The sequence below is a fragment of the Euleptes europaea genome, chromosome 3, assembly GCF_029931775.1.
Source record: "Euleptes europaea isolate rEulEur1 chromosome 3, rEulEur1.hap1, whole genome shotgun sequence".
In the NCBI taxonomy this organism is placed as follows: Eukaryota; Metazoa; Chordata; class Lepidosauria; order Squamata; family Sphaerodactylidae; genus Euleptes; species Euleptes europaea.
The window spans coordinates 10,092,438-10,111,530 of record NC_079314.1 but is presented as its reverse complement, the minus strand read 5'-3'; the positions used below and the strand labels follow the sequence as shown (position 1 = coordinate 10,111,530).

At 48.5% G+C, this 19,093-nt stretch overlaps 1 protein-coding gene across 1 annotated transcript; it reads right to left on the bottom strand.

Annotated features, from left to right (window-relative positions):
- Positions 1 to 492: 492 nt before the first annotated feature.
- LOC130474266 (cytochrome P450 2G1-like) lies at positions 493 to 11,101 on the bottom strand. The gene is made up of 9 exons (XM_056845809.1): positions 10,920 to 11,101; positions 10,341 to 10,503; positions 9,918 to 10,067; positions 9,667 to 9,827; positions 7,024 to 7,200; positions 5,888 to 6,029; positions 4,844 to 5,031; positions 2,351 to 2,492; positions 493 to 674 (listed from the first exon to the last, which is right to left on the bottom strand). Exons 1-9 carry the CDS (start codon positions 11,097 to 11,099, stop codon positions 493 to 495), a joined length of 1,485 nt encoding a protein of 494 aa, XP_056701787.1. The 5' UTR covers positions 11,100 to 11,101.
- Positions 11,102 to 19,093: the final 7,992 nt, after the last annotated feature.

The following is a 19,093-nucleotide window of genomic DNA, read 5'->3' as shown; positions in this document are numbered from 1 at the left end:
TGTCCAGCCGGTTCAAACTATGGGTTCCTGCAGTCCAGCATACTGTTACCAACAGAGGTTGCCTCCAAAAAATCGACAAGCAGGGCCAGACAGAAGAAAGCCACAGAGCTAGGAAAGTTTGCTGTCTTGAAAGCTCCATGGTTGTGTTCCTGCATCTACTTCGGAAGCAGCTCAGGAGGAAATGTGCCAGTGCAAGAGTTAAGAGAAGAAGAAAAAGAAGAAGTTTTTATACCCCGCTTTTCTCTACCGTAAGGAGCCTCAATGCAACATACAATCACAATCCCTTCCTCTCCCCACAACAAGCACCTTGTGAGGTAGGTGGGGTTGAGAGAGTAATGAGAAAACCCAAGGTCATCCAGCAGCCTTCATGTGGAGGAGCAGGGAATCAAACCTGGTTCTCCAGATTAGAATCAGCCCCTCTGAACCACTACACCAACGAGTACACACAGGGGTCTTTTCTTCCCACCCCTCACATGGATGCCAGGATGGGATTTAGCGAGGGATCAAGCACAGCTGGTACGTGGGGGGGATATTCCCAAAACCGCTCATTTTTGGGGTGATGTCAATGTCCTTTGGGGGCACGAGGGGCTTCAGCGAGAAGTTCTGCAGGATGGTGGTGAAGTAGAGGAAGAGCTCCATGCGGGCCATGGCTTCCCCCAGGCAGACACGTTTCCCTGGCAGGAAAAAGGAAAGCGGTGTGAGTGGAATCGGGAGCAAAATGGTTCCACTGGGACTTACAGCACAGTTTGTCCCAAATGGATCTGCAACTCTGGATCAAGTGTGTTGCATCCAGCTTTTCTCCATGTGTTTCTCCATGGAGAAAGACTGGGTTGGATTCCAAAGATCTGTTCCCCTGTTGCTGATGCAAGCCACTCTTCCGAGCATTAATAGAACGCTTCCTCTACTTCCGGAAAGTGCCTCTCTGTTAGCAGAACAGTGCCAACCCACAATCCCTCCTCCCATCACCCAGAATTATCAGCACCCATCGCATTTGCATCCCGTTCTCCGCCAGGCAGTGTGAGGAACCAGAAGTGGAACCTGGGGTCAGCAACTCTGGAGCCCTGCTGTGCCTTCCACCTGGGTCGCATGTTTTCAGAGGGAGTGGCTGACTAGATCTCCCGTGCACCAGAGTGGCCTCCTCAAGCTGGCCAGCAGAGGATGCATACCCTCCCTGTCTGGAGGGACGCAGTGTTTCTGGGAACAGCTGGCTGAAGGGTTCAGTCAGATTTGGCCTGCAGACGGAATGCTGCTTGTCTCCAGGGTGCTCCTTCTCTTGGTCAGCTTGTCTGTGGTGTGAAGGGCTGCCTTTGTATGACCTCCTGTCTTGGGCTGCTGGATGGATTCCTTGCTTGATCCTATGTGTGTTTCTGCTTACTCCCAGGCTGCCTCCCCCAGATCCTGACTTCAGCCTGACCTGACTTTGTTTCTGCCATATGCTAAAGCTCTCTCCACTACTTCTGATCCTCTTGCCCTAACCTCTGGCTTGACTTGGACCTCTTTGCTCGGAGTGGCCTTTCACCATGGCACCAGGTACCCTCCTTCCTCTAAAGCAGTGGTTCCCAAAGTGGGCAGTACCACCCCCTGGGGGTGGTGGGATTACCTAGGGGGTAAGAGGGCAGCAGGGGGACACTAAGAGACAAGAGGGCATGGGAGGGCACTAGAGGTGGGGCCCTTCAACGGTGTTGTTAACTAATTAACAAAAGATCAAGCCATGGTACTATGCTGGCAAATTTGGTGAAAACTATCAGAAATTTTTTCTAAGACTTTGAAGAGCTGGTACCACTGGATCAAGTTCATCAGTTTTGTTGCATAAATTTCAACTTAAAAGTTTTAATTTGAATTTGAATAGATGTGCAATTAATTGTTACTGTTTTGAAACTTTATTGTTATTATCTTCTTTAGTGAGTCATGCAAACCCCTATTTTGAATAATGCTTTTTATAGGATAGGGTAGGGGGCGCTGGGGCTGAGTTTGTGGAACTGTGGGGGCGGTGGCCCGAAAAGTTTGGGAACCATTGCTCTAAAGTCTTCAGGTTGTCTACATGGAGACAATCCCATTTTGTACATAGGTCTGGTTGAGGCCAAAGGTCAGCTGGTCAGCTTCAGTGGCTGGGAAGGCATCTGAACCTGGGCCTCTTCGGGTCACCAACATTCAGCACACCACATTTGCAGACTACATTCTAAGCAAAAGTTCAGACGGAGGGAGGCCCTGTCTTCTGAAGGTTATTCTGTGAACACATTCAGACTTCTGGCCTCATCCGTGAGGGGTAACTCTGTATTGTAAGCGAGCTTGCAGTGTGCTTTCAGAGCCAGGATACCAAGCAGTTAGGAGCAGAAGAGATAAACCCTACCTGAGGAGAATGGCACAAAAGCGTCATTCTTCTTAAAGCGGCCTTGTTCATCCAGGAAGTGTCCGGGGTAGAATTTCTCAGGGTGGCTGAAGTATTTGGGGTCACGTAAGACTGAGCCTAACAGGGGGAAAACATCTGTGCCCTGGAAAACATGGGTCAGAGATCATAACATAAGAAGAGCCCTGCTGGATCAGACCAAGGCCCATCAAGCCCAGCATTTTGTTCACACAGTGGCCAACCAGGGGCCTCTAGGAGGCCCACAAACAGGAAGTAGATCTGGACATGAAGAGATCTGGTCATGAATGGAGGGTTTCATCCATGTGGTTCCATCCATTGTCCAATTCAAGGGTCCCCAGCCTTGCTGAGCCTGCAGTCCCCTCCAGAATTCTTGGAAGGGTCGGGGTGCCATTACAAAAAGGCTGCCATTCAAGGTCTCTATTCCCCACCCTCCAGCTTCAATAAAATGAAACAGTCTGGAAGAAACATGGAAGGCTTCAGTTTTTGAAGGTGCCAAGACGACTTTTAGGTAATAATGCAGTTGCCTGAGCTTGCAAAGATTTGTCTTACTAAAGAAAATTGATAGGCAGCCTTAGCAACCACCTGGAATGAGTCAAATTCTCTGACTATGTGGATCCAGTTGAAGCCAATACTGTGGAGTCCATCTACCTGCACACCATGTATTTTATCTGGCATGCCCACAAGGGATTCTGGTTGTGGCCAGTGCTGGGAAGGTGGGGTGGGTTTTCCTGGCTGAGTGTGGGGGAGCATTTTACTCCTCCTTGTTCTCTTCCTTTATCTCTTCTAGTTCTTCTGTTTACTTTCACCTCTTCTAGGGAGGGTCCCTCTTCCACCTTTCCACACTTTGTTTCTGCTGTTATTGCAGCAAAGTTATTTCAAGCAAACACAGACCCCTAATGAAGCCAAGCTCAGGCATCCTATAAGCTGCCTCTACATAAGGTTACCAATGTCCAGGTGCTGCCTGGGGGTATCCCAGAATTACAACTGATCTCCAAACTACAGAGTTCAGTTCCATTGGAGAAAATGGCTGCTTAAAAAGTGGTCTCTATGGCATCCCTTCCCTGCTGAGCTCATAGAATCAGTGTTGGAAGGGACCACCAGGGTCATCTACTCCAACCCCCTGCACAATGCAGGAAATTCACAACTACCTCCCTCCCACCCCCAGTGACCCCCTACTCCATGCCAACAACAACCAAGATGCCCTCCATCTCATGATCCGCCCAAGGTCATAGAATCAGCATTGCTGACAGATGGCCATCTAGCCTCTGCTTAAAAACCTCCAGGAGAGGAGAGCTCACCACCTCCCGAGGAGGCCTGTTCCACTGAGGAACCGCTCTGTTAGAAAATTCTTCCTAATGTCTAGATGGAAACTCTTTTGATTTCATTTCAACTCCCTCCCCTTCCTGGGTTCTGCCCTCAAATCTCCAGGAATCTCCCAACATGGAGTTGGCAACCTTTGGTTACTGCCTGCCCTGGACTTCACAGGAGGTGCCTGGAGCTCGGCTCTCTTCCCCTCCCTTGCCCCCACCCCACTGCTGCCTTTCCCACTGCTGTACAGCAAACGTCTCCTTTTATGGCACCCCTCAAACCCAACTGGATCGGAGAAGGGTAACAACAGTTTAGGTAGAGAGGTTCAAAGGAAAAAAAGGAACAAAGAAGGAATGTGCAAGATGGAAAGGGAACATGTGCGCAGGGTGAAGGAGGATGAAGGGAAGATGCAAACTTGCCAAAAGGTAGGGAGAAGGAGGGAGTCTGGAGGTGAAGCAACAGGAAGGTGCCAGGAATTCCACGGGCAGTTTCCCTGGCACCTGCAGCACCACCCTGGGGGACAGAGGCCTTTCCTTTCTTGCCTGCCTGCAGATATCTGTCCCTTTATTTATTTATTTGGAAAATGCACATGCTGCCTCACCAAAGACCTGCTTAAGCCAGCTTACAACTCAAACAATAAAACAAAACATTAAAAACAGGCCAGGGTATAAAGACATCATAAAACAAACACTTGAAATGAGATAGAGGAAATCAGACCTCAGGCCAGAGTAGATGGCAGAATGGCTAAAAGAGATTAAGAAAACCCTTTGTTAAAAGAATGGGTGAAAAGGAATGTTTTCAGGGGTCCTCTATCTTTTTGAGCCTGCAGACACCTTTGAAATTCTGATACAGCCTGGTGGGGGCAGCTCACATTCTGTCATACCGTGATGATCCTTGTGTTGTGGTGGCAGCTGCTGCCAAAGCAACATTAAAAAAATTCTGCACAGTAATCAGCTCTCCAAAGGCCAATAGGGCCCACCGGGCCTGCCCACCTTCTAAAAACACTTTGCAGGCACCAGGAGATGTACCAGTAGGCACCGTGGCACAGACGGGGACCCCACGGGGGATTCCTGAATGTTTTGATCTGGTGCCTCCGACTCTCCTCCTGCTTCTGCTATCTACCAAACTGTTCTTGCCTCTGAAACACCAACCCCACAGACACCTCACCTTGGGGAGGAGATAACCCCGGAACTGAGTATCCCGGATCACAGTGTGCGGCACTCCCATGGGGACAATGTCTGTCAGCCTTTGGATCTCATTGATGACGGCATCTGTGTAGGGCATCTGCATCCTGTCCTCAGAGGCCGGGATGCGGTTGTGTCCAATGACATGGTCAATCTCCCAGAGGACCTTCTCTGCCAGGATAGCAAGAAGGAAAAAGCTCTTAGGAAATCAACTAATATGGGCACCTCCACATATCAATGAGAGGCCGTGACAAGGAAGGAGGGTAGGAAGAGGCATATAAACAGAAGAAACCAATGAATGAATCATGTCTTCCAAGGGCTGGGGGCATAGTTCAGCGGCAGAAGCACCTGCTTCGCATGAAGAAGGCCCCAGGTTCAGTCCCTGGCATCTTCCATTAACGGAACCGGGAGTAAAAGATGGGAAAGACCACTGCCAGGACAAGCAGAGAATCCTAAGCTTGATAGACCAAGGGTCCTGCTCAGTGTATGACAATTGTTATGTTTTCCAAGGGAATGAAGCACAGCTTGTTACATGAGTGGCTTCCCACACTACTGCAGAGTTTATGTCACATTCTTGCTTGCAGGTCAAGCAGTATCTTGCTGCCCTGGGCCATTTGGAACAAACAGTACAGATGAGTCTAGAGGGGGGTGTCATCTCTTCTTAGCTAGGAGAGGAGTGTGCTAAAGGGGCCCCTTTCCACAGGCAGCCCCCTCTATTTCCCCACGCACATTGGAACAGGGGATGACTACTTTTCTTGTTGCCATTGGCCTAAAACATAGAGGATGCCCCCTGAAGTTTCATCCCAACTCAAGCAAACAATTCAGGAAAGGAAGGGATACCCCCTTCCTCTGAATCTGGCTTTTAAGGCAGGAGACCCTTTTTCAATCCTAGTCACGGGGGCTAGAAGCCTCTAGTTAAGAAGTCACATCTCCAGTTAAGAAGTCTGGTTCTTAATTTGGCTCAAGAAAGGGATATTGTGCATCTAGTTCTCGCTTTCTTTAATTTCCCCTGTTTTTGCCATCCTACCTTCTACTTCAGGGTACTTCATCAGAAAAAGAAATCCATATCTCAGGGTGGAGCTGACAGTCTCTGTCCCAGCGAAGAACAAGTTGAGAGTGGTGAGGATTAGATTCTTCAAGTTGAATTCACTGGAAGGGTTTTCCTTTTCCTTTTGGGGAGTGAAAGGAAAGGGCTGTCATAAATTACCAAGCAGGGGTGGGAGGGTCACATCACAATGAGGGAAAAGGTGAAGAAACTTTGTATCGCAGCCCCAGATTAAGCTTAACACCTGAACAGGAATTCATAAATGAAAGCTACAAGAATCTGTTGTATCAAGGGCAAAATGGACATCCAGCTGTCATTTGTCTGTTCACAACACTGTCTACTTATGGGAAGGAGGGAGAGACAGCTCTGAACTGCTTTGGACTCTGGTGGTAAGAATTTTCTAATGTCGCCACTCAGTGGTGCCTTGTGATACAGATAAATGCTGCATTGTGTTCATCCTCACATTTGCCCATTTTACAGATGTGAATCGGAGTCTGAGAAGGAGAGGGTCATCTAAAAGAACCCAGAAAGTATGGAGGATGAGGTGGGATCTGAAACCACAGATGCCAGTTTTAAAGAAAAATGGCCAGACTCTAGCCCAGGAGTCCCCAACCTTTTTGAGCCTGCGGGCAACTTTGGAATTTTGATGCAGGGCGGTGGGCACAGTCATGTTGCAGGAGGCAGCACCAACCCAAAATATCAGGGGTGAAATTATGCATAGCTCTCATAGTAAGTCTTCAACATTTCAGGCAGAAGTTCTGTTTAAAAGGATGGCTTTTAATCTGCACAGCCAATCAGAAGCCCTGCTAGGACAAAGCCCCTGCCTAGCCCCACCCACTTTCCCAAAGCACTCGCAGGCACCATGTTGGGGACCCCTGCTCTAGCCTTTTCTTGTGTGTGCCCTTGATCATTAGGGTTACCCCTTTCTGCACCTTTCTCAGCTCCTTTTAGGGAAGGGGTGGTTAGAACCGTGCACAGAATTCCAAACGCAGCTATTATAAAGAAGCATATAAATAGAGAATTTCTGCTCCCCTGTTCTTTCCCCAGATCTCTGAGAACACAGCCAATTTGGGTTCTTCCTGGCCATTCCATGGGTCCTAATGAATCCATTTTAATACCTTCTCCATCTGGATGAGGAAGCAATCTATGAAGTCCCGAGGGTTGTTAGGATCAAGTGTTGCTTGGTTGGTTTTGACTTTCTCGGCAATGAAGTCCTTCAGCTCCTCAATGAGGTAATAGATGCGGTTGTGTCTCCCGGGCAAGTACTGCATGACGCCAGAATACATATCATAGAGCTGGAAGAAAGTGCAAAGATTGTGAGTTGACATTCTTGCCTGATCCACACAATAAACATGGCTTTGGTTTTTACAGCAACTTGGTAATTGTCTGTGTATTATTTCCTGTCCCATTAACATTAGACTTAAATGTTTGAGCTCCAAGAGACCGTCTTCTCCCCAGAGTCTTTCTGTAGAGCTCCTCTGAGTACCCAGCTAGAACCAGAGTGCCTGGAGAACTGTTCTGCATGGTTGGTTTTTCCCTAGCTTGGAACCTCTTTCCTGTATATCAATTTTTTCCAACCTGTATTCTGGGAACCTTGGTGTTACTCAGAGGGTTTTAGCTTCTTAATGGGAAGGTCGGTAATGATGAACTGGTGAGAGACAGATCTGAAGAAGTGAGCTGTGGCTCACAAAAGCTCATACCCTGCCAGAAATTTTGTTAGTCTTTAAGGTGCTACTGGACTCTCGCTCTTTTCTGCTGGTGAGAGACAGTTTGCCTATTGCCACTAATCTTCTCCCTTTGATTAGGTGCCCTCTCAAATCACATGGGGCAAGCATAGAATCATAGAGTTGGAAGGAGCCATACAGGCCACCTGTTCCAACCCCCTGCTCAATGCAGGATCAGCCTAGCATCCCTGACAAGTGTTTGTCCAGCCTCTGCTTAAAGAATGCCAGTGAGGGGGAGCTCACCACCTCCCTAGGTAGCTGATCCCACTGTTGAACAGCTCTTTTTGTAAAAATAATTTCCCAATATCCAGCCAGTACCTTTCCACCCACAATTTAAACCCATTATTGTGAGCCCTATCCTGCTGCCAACAGGAACAGCTCCCTGCCCACCTCTAAGTGACGGCCCTTCAAATACTCAAAGAGAGCAATCATGTCCCCCCCAACCTTCTCTTATCCAGACTAAACATTCCCAAGTCCCTTCAAATACTTAGAGAGCAATTATGTCCCCCCTCAACCTCTTGTTCTCCAGACTGAACATTCCTAAGTCCCTTCAAATACTTCATGAGAGCAATTATGTTCCCCCTCAACTTCCAGACTGAACATTTTTACGTCCCTCAGCCTTTCCTCAAAGAGCTTGGTTTCTAATCCTCTGCACCCACTCGATTCTGTCCACATCCTGTCCTAACAAGTCTGACCAGGGCCCCTAGATTAGGGTGTTCATCCTCCAGGAGGTGGCTGGAGATCTCTCACTAATACAGCTGATCTCCAGGTGACAGAGATTAGTTCACCTGGAGAAAATGGCTGCTTCAGAAGGTGGACTCTATGGCATTATATCCCACTAAAGTCCCTCCTCCTCACCAGACCCTGCCTTCCTCAGGCACCTCCCCCAAAATCTCCAGGTATTTCCCAACCTGGAGCTGGCAACCCTACCCATGATGAAGGGTGCACACATGTGCCCGAACCATTTGCAATAAGCAGGGCTTCCTCAGCAGACAAAGACTGTCTAGATAGTGAAGGCCCCTGATGCAGTATGTCAGGAGCTGGAGTCCTAGGGCTGCCAACTCTGGATTTGGAAATTCCTGGAGATTTGGGGGTGGAGCTTGAGGGAGACTTCATCAGGGAACAATGCCATTAGAGTCCACTCTCCAAAGCTGTAGTTTGCAGATCAACTGTCGTTCCTGGAGAACTCCAGGCCCCACTTGGTGGTTGTCAACCCTATGTCAGGCCCCAACGAACTTCTGGAGGAAACCTAAGGACATTTCTTCTTTGTGTAACCATCATGTATCCAGGGATGTGATAAAGCTTCTTTTCAACTAAATGTTTTACCTTGGAGATTTTATAATAATTGTGATTTTTATATCATTATTATTAACTCCGTTCTCTAGAGTCTAGAATCATGAGATTTATGGAATTTCTACCTTGAAACTTCTAGCTGGGCTGTACATTTGAATAAAGAAAATGGAATAAAGAGCAGAGATTGGCAACTACGTCTCAGCAGCAGTAGTATGGCATCTGATACTCCCTTCCCCTCCAGCCTCTTCTGAAGCTGAAGATCCCTCAAGGGAACAGAAGCTCTCTCAGTAGGGTTGCCAGGTCCCTCTTCACGACTGGCGGGAGGCTTTTGGGGCAGAGCCTGAAGAGGGCGGGGCTTGGGGAGGGGAGAGACTTCAATCCCATAGAGTCCAATTGCCAAAGTGGCCATTTTCTCCAGGTGAACTGATCTCTGTTGTCTGGAGATCACCTATAATTCCAGGAGATCTCCAGGCCCCTTCTGGAGGATGGCAACTCAACTGCAGCATGTCCCCTTCAGTAGGGTTGCCAGGTTTTGGGGGCAGAGCCTGAGGAGGGCGGTGTTTGGGGAGGGACTCCAATGCCAGAATCCAATTGCCAAAGCGGCCATTTTCTCCAGGTGAACTGATCTCTGTCGCCTGGAGATCAGTTGTAATAGTGGGAGATCTCCAGCTATTACCTGGAAGTTGGCAACCCTACCCTTTCAGAGTGCATGGAAGGAAGGGCTCTTCAAGCCCTGCTCATTACCTGAGCCCACGGGGTGCTCATCTCAATGAAGGATTCGTTGATCATGCGCAGGAGGGAGAGGAAAGTCTTGTCTTCATAGTCAAACCGGCTGCCGAAGACAACAGAGCTGATGACGTTGGAGACTGTGCGGCTTAGGAAGAAGATGGGGTCAAACGGCAAACCTGAGAAGCACAAAGATGGTGGCAGTTTGGGGCTGCAGCCTTCCCCCACCCCCCTCTCTGGCGGGAGGGGATGCTGTGGCCAACACCAACCTCTGGTTTTCCTGAATTCTTCCATCAAGTACTGGGCCTCTTCCTGGATCCGCTCCTCAATGGACCGTTTCCCCATCCCGAAATTTCTCAACACGGTGAGAGAAAAGCGACGGAGCTGCTTCCACCGCTCCCCGTTTGCAAAGGCAACTCCTGGAAATGAAGTTATTCAGGTCGGCTTCCAAGACCTTCTCCCTCAACACACAGAACAGTTGCCCCAGGTGGAAATTCAAGCATTATCCAAGCAGGTGGGAAAGGGCCCTTAATGGGCTCCCTCTCGTTCTTCAGGATGTACTTATTTACTCTGTTTATACTTTGCTGCTCTCGCAGATAGTGAAAACTGACTCAAGTAGACAGTCTGTAAGTTCCACCATGTTTCATTTGCAATTATCCCACTCAAGCACCAAACCAATCAAGGCCACTCACCAAAGCCGTTGAAGTTCCGGTCGATGCTGGCCAACTCTCCCCTCCCGCTGAAGTCGTCCGCTTGATCCACCAGGGCTTCCTTCACCGCCTCGTGCCCACACAACACCACAACCCGCCGAGGCCCCAGGTACACTGTGAACACCGGGCCGTATTTGTCCCGGAGCTGCAGGAAACATCGTTAGTGGGGGATTTTGTGGAACTGGCAGTGCTTTGATGGGTGAACATGCCAACAGGGAAAGCTGCCTTATATCCAAGTCAGACCAATGATCCACATGTCTCTGTATTGTCAACTCTGAGTGGCTCTCCAGGTTCCCAGGGGGAAAGAGGTCTTTCCCAACATCTCCTCCAACTGGGGCTGGCAGGGATTGACTCTGGAACCTTCTGCATGCAAAGGAGGTGTTAGGAAGAGCCACACACTTCTCAGAGTTTAGAATTGCCTGGCTGAGTTTGGACAATTTTAAACATAGGGATTCTTTAATAATAAGACCTCCCTTCCCTCTGGCGCTTTGACTATCTGCCAACTATGCTTCCCAATCCCTTTTCTTCTAAGCTCGCTATGTCAACAAGGGCCCAACTCACCGCCAGGAAGGACTTGAAGGTCTCCTCTGTGCTCACTTGCAACAAGTTGCCAATGAAGGGCAGGGGTGTTGGCCCTGGGGGCAGCTTCCCCTCTTTGTGCATTCTCTTCCATGCCGTGAGGAGGACCAAGCATGAGAGGCAAATGCCCAGGAAGACAGTCAGCACCCCTCCAAGCTCCATGGTGGGCAGGTGCCGAACTCAGCCAGGCGCCTCGGCTAAACGATTATATGTAGCCTGCCCTGTAAGTGAAACCGGCCTGTCCTACTTGAGATTGTATACACCAGGAAAACAAGATTGGATTTCAGTGCCATGGTTTTGGGGCAGTGCCCACCTTGAGACAAGGTTGGATGGGCATTCCCCTTGGATGTGCTCTTCTTATAGAGGGATTCCTGTACAGGGGGTAAAGCTGTGGTGTAATGGATCAGTTCAGGAGAAGAAGAAGAGTTGGTTTTTATACCCCGATTTTCTCTACCTTTAAGGAGTCTCAAACCTGCTAGCAATCACCTTCTCTTCCTCTCCCCACAACAGACACCTTGTGATGTGGGTGGGGCTGAGAGAGTTCTGAGAGAACAGTGACTAGCCCAAGGTCACCCAGCTGGCTTCATGTGTAGGAGTGGGGAAACCAACCCGGTTCACCAGATTAAAGTCTGCCGCTCATGTTTCTTTGGGGGACGACATTTTGTTGCCTCGCAATCACAGCAACAGATGAAATGCTGCATGAAAAACTTCTAGATCTTAAAAAAGCCCCTTCAGTCTCCTGTAGGCATGTTTGGGAAATGGCTCAGCCCAGCCCCTACTGGGAGCTGGGGGGGGGGGGAGGCGGGCATATGGAAGTTTCCACAGGGAGGCATCCAAGCACTCACCACTTGGTTCAGCCACCAGCCCCGTGCAGCTTTCAAACATCTGGCACGGCTGTGAGCATCTCCTGGGGCCTGATTCTCCCGAAGGGACTTTCCAGGAAAACGAAGACGACGACGAAGAAGAAGAGTTGGTTTTTATATGCTGACTTTCTTTACCAGTTAAGGAAGAATCAAATCGGCTTACAATCAGCTTCCCTTCCCCTCTCCACAACAGACACCCTGTAAGTACGGTTGCCAACCTCCAGGTAAGAAGAATTCACCAGTACTGCAAGAGTTGGTTGGTAACAATGACCAATACACACTCAATCATAAACAATTCTCAATATTAAACTATGACAATAAGTTACATAACAGCGTGACCCATGTGTAGAACAGTGATAAATGGTGACAAACAGCCCCAATACAAAATCAAACAGTAAACATACATGCAAAAGCAAAGTTTTTACCAACCTCCAGGTACTAGCTGGAGATCTCCTGCTATTACAACTGATCTCCAGCCGATAGGGATCAGTTCACCTGGAGAAAATGGCCACTTGGGCAATTGGACTCTATGGCATTGAAGTCCCTCCCCTCCCCAAACCCCACCCTCCTCAGGGTCCGCCCCAAAAACCTCCCGCTGGTGGCGAAGAGAGACCTGGCAACCCTACGTGAGATAGGTGGGGCTGAGAGAACTGTAAGAGAGCTGTGGCTAGCCCAAGGTCACCCAGCTGGCTTCATGTGGAGGAGTGGGGAAACCAACCTGGTTCCCCAGATTAGTCTCCGCTGCTCATGTAGAGAAGTGGGGAATCAAACCCGGTTCTCCAGATCAGAGTCCGCCGCCGTTAACCATTGCACCACACTGGTGACCTCCCTTATAAAGGATGTTTTCCTTCCAGTTCTTCATTCCCAGCCCCATTACATTATGCTCTTTCATTAGGAATCCTTGCAGTTAGATTCCAATGTTACTGTTCAAATGTTACCATATTGTGTAATCAGTTGACTGATTTGCTTAATAGTCCTATTGTACTTGTAATGTGCCTTGAGTCCCGGTGAGAAAGATGGATTACAAATGAAAATAAATGTAAAAATAAATCCAACTGCTCTGTGCATGTTGGGAGCATGGGAGTCTTCTTTGCCTGAACCATTTTGAGGCTGCACCCACCACCCTGTGTCAGAATTCAGATTGTGCCCTCACCACTAGGGTTACCAGATCCCTCTTCGCCATCGGCGGGAGGTTTTTGGGGCAGAGCCTGAGGAGGGCGGGGTTTGGGGAGGGGAGGGACTTCAATGCCATTGCGTCCAATTACCCAAGCAGCCATTTTCTCCAGGGGAACTGATCTCTATCAGCTGGAGATCAGCTGTAATAGCAGGAGCTCTCCAGCCACCACCTGGAGGTTGGCAACCCTACTCACCACATCCACCCATAGCCTCCGGCCACACGGCGCTTGCCATGTCCAGCGGGTAGGCTTACCAGGTCCAGCAGCTCCACCGGCAGGAGCTTTTCAGGAGCTCGCGATACATGTGCGTGTCCCACATGACGCACCCGCGTCACTTCTGGGTTTACCTGGAAGCGACGCGGACGCTCTATCAATCTCTGCTGAAACGCTATGGTTTCCATACAGTTTCTGCGGAGGTTGCTAGAGCGTCCGTGTCGCTTCCTAGTAAACCTGGAAGTGACGTGGGCGCAATGCGTGTTGACCACCGGCCCTCAGCAGGTCAGTGGGCAGCCCAGTGGATTGGCGGGATTTTACCCGCCACCACTGGGCACTTGGCAATCCTACCAGCAGGAGATCTTGGGGGAGTGGGTACAGAAGGCCGCTCTAGCACTAGCCCTCAAAACTCTATGGTTGCCATAGAGTTTGGGGGAGAGTGATAGAGCGTCACCCTGGTGCAATTTTGGTGCTTCTACATCATGCAGGAAGTGACATCATTGCCTGCACATGCACCCATCGCTCCCCCGCTTTCGGCCAGCCTGCTTCCGCCCACCAATCAGGTGAGTGTTGGCGGGCAGTGGCAGGAATCAGCGGGAGATTGCCCACCATTAGCGGACACCTGGGAACCCTACTTCTCTCCCAGTCTCCTAGAAACCAGTCTTGAGGTATGCTAAAATGGCAGGTTGGCTTGGGAGTTCACCTGCCGATTTGTTTATTTTATTTTATTTTAATCTAGCTTTTCAAACAAGCAGCAACCACAAGGGTTCACACAGCAGTCAACGCTGCAAGGGCCAGGGCTGGTATATCATGCCCAAGTAGGGTTGCTAGCTCCGGTTTGGGAAATACCTGGAGATTTTTGGGGCAGAGCCTGAGGAGGGGGGTGTTTGGGGAGGGACTTCAGTGCCATAGAGTCCAGTTGCCAAAGTGGCCATTTTCTCCAGGTGAACTGAACTGTATCAGCTGGAGAGCAGGTATAATAGTGGGCGATCTCCAGCTACTACCTGGAGGTTGGTAACCCTAGGCCCAAGTCCTCAATGGATATGGGGCAGCCCCCCTCCCCCCCTGCCCTTATCTGACAAGGCAAAGGAGGAGAGAGAAGGGGAAAGGGAAAGGAAGCGATGCCAGAATAGGGTGGTCAGCTCCCCTTTGGCCTTGGATGTCAGTTGGGACCAGGCTAATCTTCCCTTGCAGGTCCTCCCGCTACAGGGTTGCCAACCTCCAGGTACTAGCTGGAGCTGTCCACTATTACAACTGATCCCCAGCCGATAGAGATCAGTTCGCCTAGAGAAAATGGCCACTTTGGCAATTGGACTCTATGGCATTGAAGCACCTCCCCTCCCCAGGCTCCGCCCCAAAAACCTCCCGTCGGTTGCAAAGAGGGACCTGGCAACCCTATACTGCTAGAATTCTGGTGAAGGTTGCCATGGCCTTTGGTTTAGCAGCCAGAGGCACAAGCCAATGTGTGCTTCCCCTCGGGTTTACAGCCCCCAGGGTCAGAGGGAGCAGGGGGACATGAAGGGGGGACAAGCTCCTTGCTACTCCTCCATCTATGGCCCATGGCCTAGTCGTCCCAAGTGTCCTGTGATCCGGGTTCAGGTTCTGATGAGGCGCATCTCCACAGGCTCAGAGTACAAGCAGAGTGGGGGAGGCTGCGAGCTCAGAATGTTCAGATGAGCTGAGACTTGAAAGCCGCCAGTTGCCTGGAGGCTGGCAACCCTACATCTGGGCCATGTCCATTTTGCATTGGGAACACTGATACAACATCTGTAGGGTTGCCAGGTCCCTCTTCGTGATCGGCAGGAGGTTTTTTTGGGGGTGGAGCCTGAGGAGGGTGGGGTTTGGGGAGGGGACTTCATTGCCATACAGTCCAATTGCTAAGTGGCCATTTTCTCCAGGGGAATTGATTCTATCGGCAGGAGATCAGTTGTAATAGCAGGAGATCTCCAGCTAGTACCTGGAGGTTGGCTACCCTAAACATCTGGGTTTCATTGTGTGGTTTTTTTTTTTAATACTTTCACTTCTTTTGGCCATTTTAAAAATGGGAAAAGCCATGTGTAAACCTCAAAACTAACATACAGATAAATGGCAACCTGGGAGCCCTCCATAGCCAAAAGGTTCAACAGGGAAGGCCTTTGTTTGGTGAAACCCTTCCAAAAGCTGGCAGTTAGGTGTGGGGGGATAGCTTAGCACAGGCAGTTACATAAAATGAGATTGAATTTCCTTTTGGCGCAGCTGACATTATGTAAGAGTGTGCAACACAGTAAATACCCCCCACGTGCCTTTTGTGATTTTCACCTTTGCTCCTGAACAAATTTACCCCTTAATCACTCAGTCCTTTGTGAGTGCATTTCATCTGAAAGTTGGGCGGGGAGAAAGTTGAGTGATTACACAGGAGCCCAAAGTCCTGATTGCCCAAGATTTAGACTTCGGAAGGCTCCGTGAAGCTTAGCAACATGGACACAAACCAACAAATCCCCTCAAGATTGGCCGCCGAGGCTTTTGACAGTCCTTGGAGAAAGACTTGGCATTATGTCTTGCTTCATCTTCTGCAAGCACCATTCCTGTTTCCTGGAAAAATTCCTCCTCCTTGGAGGTCATCCATTTTGTGTTTTCAGCGAGTTCTTGTCTTAAAATATGGATCTTCTTTTCCTTTCCAAAGAAAGCTTAAAGGCTCCAAAACAGGAAACAAAGAACCCCAAACATAAGTGGTTTCCATGGTGTTTGGGCCGAGGAATCATTCGTGATCATTGCTGGAGCTGAGAAGAGCACAGTAAAAAATCCTGGCCTGGCCTTTTTCGGAGAGGGACAGTCAAAAACCCACACCCCATAACAAAGACAACATTTCAGTGCTGGAAAAGACAGCTACATTTTGCAGCCATTCTAGCCACTTCTGTATGACCTATTGGAGGATTAGAGAGTTGCAGAAATCATCTTACACAGGTAGAAGATGTTTGTGTAGGTAAAGATCACTTGCATTCTGCAAGCTTGTACTAAGAACCCATCAACTACATAAGAACATAAGGCTGTGCTGGATCAGACCCAGGCCCATCAAGTCCAGCAGTCTGTTCACACAGTGGCCAACCAGGGGCCTCTAGGAATCCCACAAACAAGACGAGTGCAGCAGCACCATCCTGCCTGTGTTCCACAGCACCTAATAGAATAGGCACGCTCCTCTGATCCTAGAGAGAATAGATGTACATCATGACTAGTATTCAATTTGACTAGTAGCCATGGATTGCCCTCTCCTCCATGAACATGTCCACTCCCTTATTAAAGCCTTCTGTGTTGGCAGCCATCACCACATCCTGGGGCAGGGAGTTCCACAATTTAACTAGGCGTTGTGTGAAGAAATACTTTTATCTGTTCTGAATCTCTCACCTTCCAGCTTCAGCAGATGACCCCACGTTCTAGTATTATGAGAGAGGGAGAAAAGTTTCTCCTTGTCCACTCTCTCCACACCATGCATAATTTTATAGATCTCTATCATGTCTCCCCTTAGCAGCCTTCTTTCCAAGCTAAACAGCCCTAAGTGTTTTAACAGTTCCTCATACAGCAGTTGCTCTAGCCCCCTGATCATTTTGGTTGCTCTTTTCTGCACCTTCTCAAACTCTACAATATCCTTTTTTAGGTGTGGTGACCAGAACTGTACACAGTATTCCAAGTGTGGTCTCACCATAGATTTGTACAAGGGCAGTATGATAGCAGCAGTTTTATTCTCTATTCCTCGTCTAATTATAGCCAGCATGGAATTTGCCTTTTTTACAGCAGCCGCACACTGGGTTGACATCTTCATTGAGCTATCCACTACCACCCCAAGATCCCTTTCTTGGTCTGTTGCTGCCAGCACAGATCCCATCAGTGTATATGTGAAGTTGGGAGGGTTTTTTTGCCCCAATATGCATCACTTTGCACTTGCTCACATTGAATCTCATTTGCCATTTTAATGCCCATTCTTTCAGTTTGAAGAGATCCTTTTGGAGCTCTTCACAGTCCGATTTTGTTTTAGCCACCCTAAATAATTTGGTGTCATCTGCAAACTTGGCCACCTCGCTGTTCCCCCCCAACTCCAGGTCACTGATGAACAGGTTGAAAAGCACCGGCCCCAACACAGATCCATGAGGGACCCCACTGCTCACATCCCTCCATTGTGAGAACTCTCTGCTTGATTCCTACTCTCTGCATCCTGTTTTTCAGCCAGCTCTCAAACGAATACGAAGGCTTTATTGGCACTAGTTATACAAACAATAGCGTCTGCATAAACACCAGCTCTCAATGCATAAGAGGACTTCTGAAAGCCTTTTGGAAATCTCCTTCTAAGAATGACTGAAGAGCATTAAGAGGGGGGTCCCCCTTCTATCATGCTGCCTTGCCATGTGTTTCATATCCTTCATCTCTTAGACTACTGTTGGGAGGTAGACTGTATGTTGTGCAACAAGCAATAAGCATTACAACAAATCATAGAATCATAGAGTTGGAAGGGGCCATACAAGCCATCTAGTACACCCCTTTGCTCAATGCAGGATCAGCCTAGAGCGTCCTTGACAAGTGTTTGTCTAGCCTCTGCTTAAAGACTGCCAGTGAGGGGGAGCTCACAACCTTCCTAAACAGCCGATTCCACTGCTGAACAACTCTAATTTTTTTCCTTAATGTCCAGCTGGTACCTTTCCACCCGTAATTTATACCCATTCTTGTGAGTCCTATTCTCTGCTGCTAACAGGAACAACTCCCTGCCCTTCTCTAAGTGACAGCCTTTCAAATATTTAAAGAAGAAGAAGAGTTGGTTTTTATATGCCAACTTTCTCTACCTTTTAAGGAGAATCAAACCGGCTTACAATCTCCTTCCCTTCCTCTCCCCACAACAGACACCGTGTGAGGTAGGTGGGCCTGAGAAAGTTCAGAGAACTGTGACTAGCCCAAGGTCACCCAGCAGGCTTCATGTGTAGGAGTGGGAAAACCAACCTGGTTCACCAGATTAGAGTCCACCGCTCATGTGGAGGAGTGGGGAATCAAACCCGGTTCTCCAGATTAGTGTCCACCGCTCCTAACCACTACACCATGCCGGCTCTCTTGAAAGCAATCATATCCCCCCTCAACCTCCTCTTCTCTAGACTAAACATTCCCCTCAGCCTTCCCTCACAGGGCTTGGTCATGCCCCTGATCAACCTTGTCACTTTCCTCTGCACCCGCTCCATTCTGTCCACATCTTGTTTGAAGTGAGGCCTCCAGAACTGCACACAATACTCCAGGGGCAGCCTGACCAATGCAGTGTACAGTGGAACTATGACATCTTGCAATTTGGATGTTATGCCTCTGTTGATACACCCCAAGATTGCATTAGCCTTTTTTGTCACTGCAGCACACTAACCATATTTAACTTAAGGTCCACCCATGCGCCAAGATCCTGTTCACACACACTGCTACCCAGAAGTGTATCCCCTATCCAGTATGCATGTTCCTAATTTTTGTTAACCAGATGTAGAACTCGGCACTTACTGAATTGCATCTTGTTCACATCTGCCCACTTTTCTTTTTTTTTTTTTTAAATTATTTTTATTATTTTCTACAATTCAACTAAAATAAACATATCTCAACAATATATTCAGTTGTAACTGCTTGTAACAAAAAAAGTTCATTGCTATTACTGAGAATATGTTATCTATAATATTCTATGCTATCTACTATATGTGACTTCCCCGCATCTTCTTCAGTCACTAATTCTACTGGTTAACACTTTTGCATTTCAAATTAATTTCTAATCCTTATTTTCTCTCATACAGACTTGCTTTAAGCTATCTATACTACTTCTATAAGTAATTTCAAGTCCTACCTAGTTATAATATTATCATCATTGTCTCTATATAACATTCTATTATTCTAAATTAAAGGGATTAGATCAATACAT